The sequence below is a fragment of the Phaseolus vulgaris genome, chromosome 9, assembly GCF_000499845.2.
Source record: "Phaseolus vulgaris cultivar G19833 chromosome 9, P. vulgaris v2.0, whole genome shotgun sequence".
NCBI lineage: Eukaryota > Viridiplantae > Streptophyta > Magnoliopsida > Fabales > Fabaceae > Phaseolus > Phaseolus vulgaris.
This window is the reverse complement of record NC_023751.2, coordinates 18,913,298-18,918,586: the sequence shown is the minus strand read 5'-3', so window position 1 is coordinate 18,918,586 and position 5,289 is coordinate 18,913,298. Positions and strand designations below refer to the sequence as shown.

The 5,289-nt window shown below is 32.7% G+C and overlaps 1 protein-coding gene across 1 annotated transcript; it reads right to left on the bottom strand.

Moving 5' to 3' along the window:
- Positions 1 to 392: 392 nt before the first annotated feature.
- On the bottom strand, positions 393 to 3,690 carry LOC137820159 (WAT1-related protein At4g08290-like). Its single transcript, XM_068624025.1, has 7 exons — positions 3,380 to 3,690; positions 3,164 to 3,226; positions 2,966 to 3,082; positions 1,505 to 1,748; positions 1,216 to 1,377; positions 896 to 1,047; positions 393 to 804 (listed from the first exon to the last, which is right to left on the bottom strand). Exons 1-7 carry the CDS (start codon positions 3,562 to 3,564, stop codon positions 633 to 635), a joined length of 1,095 nt encoding a protein of 364 aa, XP_068480126.1. The 5' UTR covers positions 3,565 to 3,690; the 3' UTR covers positions 393 to 632.
- Between the last annotated feature and the right edge of the window lie 1,599 nt (positions 3,691 to 5,289).

Sequence of the window (5,289 nt, the reverse complement as noted above, 5' to 3'; positions counted from 1 at the left end):
GGTGAAACACTTATCTTAATTATTGTGGCAAAATTACTCATATTTTTCGTGAATGCGTGTGCGAATAAGCAGACTAACTTAGGATTCAAATTCATTTCATTGATATAATAGGCTTCCATCTAGTTTATTGTTAGAGTTCTTTATGTATATGTATAGTTTATCTATATATCGTTTTTGTTAATATGTAAGTTTTGGTCTAATTCTTATATTTTTATTAATAATAATTTTTTTATTTGACATGATCGTGGATATGAGTCTGCTGAAATTTGAATTTGCAAAATATAACTATCATAAAATTATTATATAGAAAAAAAAAATCAGCCCAGAATTGAGTAAATAAGTTATGATGAATAGGAAAGCACATTTTAGGTCATTCAACTAAAGAACAATGATGCAGCTGAAAGTGGCCACTAGTTAATTATATATATGATGAATTTCATGATCGTCATGACACATGCCCCACCAATTTCATGGTATGAGTAAATTGCACGACATTGACATTAACCAGTTGTACGGAAATGCTACACAAGTGTCTCATTCGACAAAGCCGAGGCCTACTTAATTTGCTGACTTTCTCATCTCAATATATTGTGCCTTCCACGTCACTTTTTTATATTATGGCCATGCACTACTTAAGCCTTATTATTATCACTATCATTCCTTGTTGCTGTAACCGGTAGCTGTCGTTGATCTTCTGGAAAGTTACCCTCTGCCGGAGATGGTGGAGTCATACCTCTACGTTCTTTAGCTTTTCCCCACACTACTAGGTAAAGCCCCAGAACAACAACTACTGCTCCAATTATACTGATATCAAGCAAAGCACACAAATATTGTTAGTAAAGAGAAAACAAAATGAAGATGAGAATTGAACCATGTTGAATTCTAGCATTAGTACCTTCCAAGGTAGAGTTGCTCAGATAGGATGATGCAGGCCAAGCCCGTAACAATGATCATACGCAGAGGATTAAAAGCAGTCACAATAACTGGGCCCATGGATTTTATCACCATGCCTTGTATGTAATACTGAACTCCTGAGGTAACTATTCCCTGTAAAAGGTTGAAAACACTGATTAAGAAAAAGATAAGGTTATAAAAAGGGAGCATGGGTGCAATTCTACCACAACTAGGATGGTGTAGTTGCTTTCATTTTCAGCCCAAACAGTGGTGTTATGTATACTTATTACTGTACTATACATCAAATCCAAAAGCACTGACCGCGTAAGCAGGAGCAAAGAGTCGTGTGTCCCAACCAAGGGACCAAGCATGAGGGTGGTGGCGTTCTGCGAAGATTGCAACAACAGAACTTTGAAGTGCCCCTACAAAGCAAACCCAAGTGGCCAACGACATCTCTGCTGGGTATTTTCTCAATGTTATGGCCTACATATCGCCAAACCACAAATCATTAATTTCTGCTAGGAAATTCATAGATATTTGATCTTATTATATGTGAAACTTAATTAGTAGGAAGGTGCATTTAACAATATATATATATATATATATATACCTGTAATATGTAAAATGCAGAAAAGCCTGCACAACCAATGAGGAGGAACACTGTGCCTATGACCCAATGGTTGCCAGTAGGATTGGCCACGTTCTGAGGTTGGGTAGCATGGCTGGTCGAAGATCTCATGAAACTAAGGACAGGGCCTTTGTACAATGCCATAAGCAAGGTTCCTCCAAATGTTACTACGGTGCCAATCACTTTGGCTTGACATGCTTTCTCCTTAATTTTCATGCGCTCCATTCTGCTCATTTTAAAAAATAAATAAATGTTTATATCTATCATTCCCTGTCCAACCCATAAAACAAAAAAGAAGATTTGTGCTTTTGTCGTTATTACGTGTCTATACGTGTACGCACTAGTGATTTTGTTTTGAATGCTATATTGAATCAAGAGGGAAAGGTGCATTAGGCATATCTATATCGTGGCTGAAAACCACGCACAAGAATTTACTGTGGCTGAAAACCACACACAAAGAATTTATTGTGTGTGAAAACCACACACAAGAATTTAGTGGCTGAAAACCACACACAAGAATTTACTGCACTTTTTCACATACACATGCACAATATACAGAGATATCGTATTTTTCTTTCTAGTGGAATTCATGAGAGGCAGATTGAGATTCAAGAGACTGGAATTTACTATCGCTTACCGTTAAAGTTTATGTTTTTGTTTTCACTCTTTAAGAAGAATGGTACATAAAAAGTATTGGAAAAGGACATCACTCCATTAAAAGGTTACGTCGTATCAAGCTTCAAAGATGATATAAAGTGGTACTTATAAATCAGAGAAGGGCATGTATGGAAATTATACTTTGAAAAAAATGAATACTGATATTATTTATAATAATATATTTTAATTAGATATTTTTAAAATAAATAAATTTAATATCTTAATATTTCGTTTTATAAATCTTTTTTTTTTGTTTCTCGGAGTTTAAAAACAATAAATTAATATATTCCTGTTTTCTTCAAAATAGACTTCCAAATACAATACAAGAACATTAATTAGCGTTGGTGGGACTTTACCTAAACCTTTCTATAGAAGCATTTTGATCCATTACTAACCAATCACCTGAGAACCACTATTATAGAGCCTTTCTTTTTATTTATTAGATAAGGTTGTAGGTAAATACAATTGTTTTGATAATGTTGCATTATGCACCTGTATTTGGCATCTTCTTGAAAGAGAGAAAGACAGAGTTAGAAGAGGAAGGAATGTATATAATAAACTAAATGATGTGACAGGAAGAACAATAAGGGGAAATATGAAATATTATTGGAATATTTATAATAGATAAATAAAAAATTTGCTAAGCATCTTATTTTTAGGGTATATGTGTGTGGAAGGTGGACAAGAATAGAAAGAAAGTTAAATAAAAGTGAGAAAATAAAATAAATGTTGTGAAGGTGAAAATAACCAGGTATTGTTATTACTATTATTTGATTGAATTCTTACCCTAGAATGACTGCCATCACAAAAGTAATAGAGGGAGCAGAGTTCATGACAGCAGATAGGAAAGAAGCAGACGTGAATTTCATGCCCAATAGAGCGAAGCACTGATCCAGTATTATTCTGCAAGTAGCATCGTATAATTTAATTAACTAAGTCTACTGATAAACAATAATAACAAATGAAAGTGTAAGAGAATCATACTCGAAGAAAGCCAGTGCCATAATCTCTGAAAATACCCGGAAAGTCATCTTCGGTCTAACTTTCCTGCAAAATATTTGTTTTAGAAGAACTGATACATGCTTAGTATTACTTTAATTCCTACTTAAGATCAGAAAACATTAGACGTCGTAAAAAGTATATTTGGAATTATGTATATGCATGCATGGATGAATTATGGGAGGTATAAGTGGAAGATACCTTTCAAGAACAAAGGCGAAGGGAGCGAGCGTGACGGAGGCGATGGCATTACGGTAGACGATGAAGACGTAATGGCTCATACCCTTCTTTATAGCATCCATGGCAAATATGAACATACCAGCAGACCCAAATTGAACAGCCAATAACAGCAGATAGGGCCTTGCATTTCTCAACCCCTCACCCATCTTTTTTCTTCTTAATTACTCTCTCTTTCTAGTTCTTGATCCTCAGCTACGTGTGTGGGATCAAGTGAAATTGGTTCTGAATTTTGTTTATCTGCAAGTCACTGCGAAACAAATGCTGCCTATCGTAATATTTATACTCAATCGCTGAATATATTTAATAATATTTATAATCCAAAAAGCAGCTTTATAATTCCACTTTACACGTTCCCCGGCTGCAGTGAGATAATTAGGAGGCGGGGGATCGTGCATGATGTGATTAATGTGTGTCAACATAAATATATATATATATATATATATATATATATATATTACATGATTTTTTATTTATATAAATGTTTCATTTTATTTAAGTTAATAGTCTTAACTTTAAATGGTGAACCATATTTTTATGTACAGTTTTGTGTCTGCATTTTTTTCAGTGGCAAAACTAATTGTTTACTTTTTTTTTATCTTTACACTGCATATACTTTACATGTGAAAGCGAATTTGCGTCGTGTGCAAAACGTAATTTGTTGGGAAGAAAAGAAGGGTAATTTCATTCTTTTAATCATTTTCTGCTATAGCTTTTCTGTACTTATCTTTTTTATCTCTTTCAGTCGAGTCATCCATCTTGTTTCATATTTTCTCTCTTTTCTTCCCATATTTTCAAACATTGTGCACACCTGGTGTTCCTTAAAAAGTAATTCATCAATTGGTTTGTTTCTTTCTATTCGATCAATTTTTTTTATCAATAAATAGCATATAAATTATATACTTTTGGTTTAAATAGGCTGTCCTCTTCGTATTACAAAAATTGTGCAGAATTTTAGTTTTCATATTACAATTAACACTGGCGGTGGCACATTTGTTTTTAGTAAATGATATATGCACAGAAGGAGTTTTTCTTGTTCTTTTTTATCTGCTATAATAAATAAATTAAATTAAAATGGAACACAGGTTGCTTCAACCCAATTATAATGTACACATTTCTATCCTAACAAAAGAAATAGCACTGTCTATACTCCCAGCAGACAAAAGGCTGAACAATGGTACAATCCGTGGCTGCATATTGTATAATCTTCTCTTAGCTGTGAAATTATGCTAACTAGAATGTGGGAAACATAAAGCTTTTTGGTTGTATGGTTATGCAGGGAAGGAGCCAACTTCACACTAAACTTTTTCTTCTGTGTTACATATAGCTTTTTATATGGATTGGGTCAACTTAATTATTGTCCTTATTCAATATATTCCTTTTTCTGATAAAAAAATGTATATATTTGGTTTAGATTTTTGAGAGAAAATTAATTAGGAGTTTTATTTATTTATAAATAGCTATTTCCATTTAGGATAAGTTTATCTTAACATTGGATTTTGTCAAAATGGGTGCCATAAATTTGGAAAACTAATTTTACATTATTTTATTTTGCAGTAAAGGAGACGACAGAGTAAAAGAATATGACTTATAAGCTAATCCAATATTTCACCACCCACAATGGATATGTATGTTTGAATATGCCATTATTTGTTTGCGTAACCATGTATGAATGTGATTCAAAACCACTTCTTATTTAATGAGAAACTTAAATTTTTTATAATATATAATAAAATTTTAACTAATGATAAGGAATATATTAAGAGGCGTGTTCAAAAGTATATTATGTGAACTTTCCTCAAGCAACAAAATCTTATTTCTTCATTTGGCATCTTAAAATTATATTAGAAATTGAGTATCACATTGTCTAGTTT

Excerpts from the sequence above, each read along its gene's own strand:
- LOC137820159 (XM_068624025.1), bottom strand. The coding sequence starts at position 3,564 with ATGGGTGAGGGGTTGAGAAATGCAAGGCCCTATCTGCTGTTATTGGCT. Across the intron at positions 3,083-3,163 it reads ATGGCACTGGCTTTCTTCGA|AATAATACTGGATCAGTGCT; the intron begins GTATGATTCTCT and ends TGCTACTTGCAG. Across the intron at positions 1,749-2,965 it reads GTGATGGCAGTCATTCTAGG|AATGGAGCGCATGAAAATTA; the intron begins GTAAGAATTCAA and ends TAAAATGAGCAG.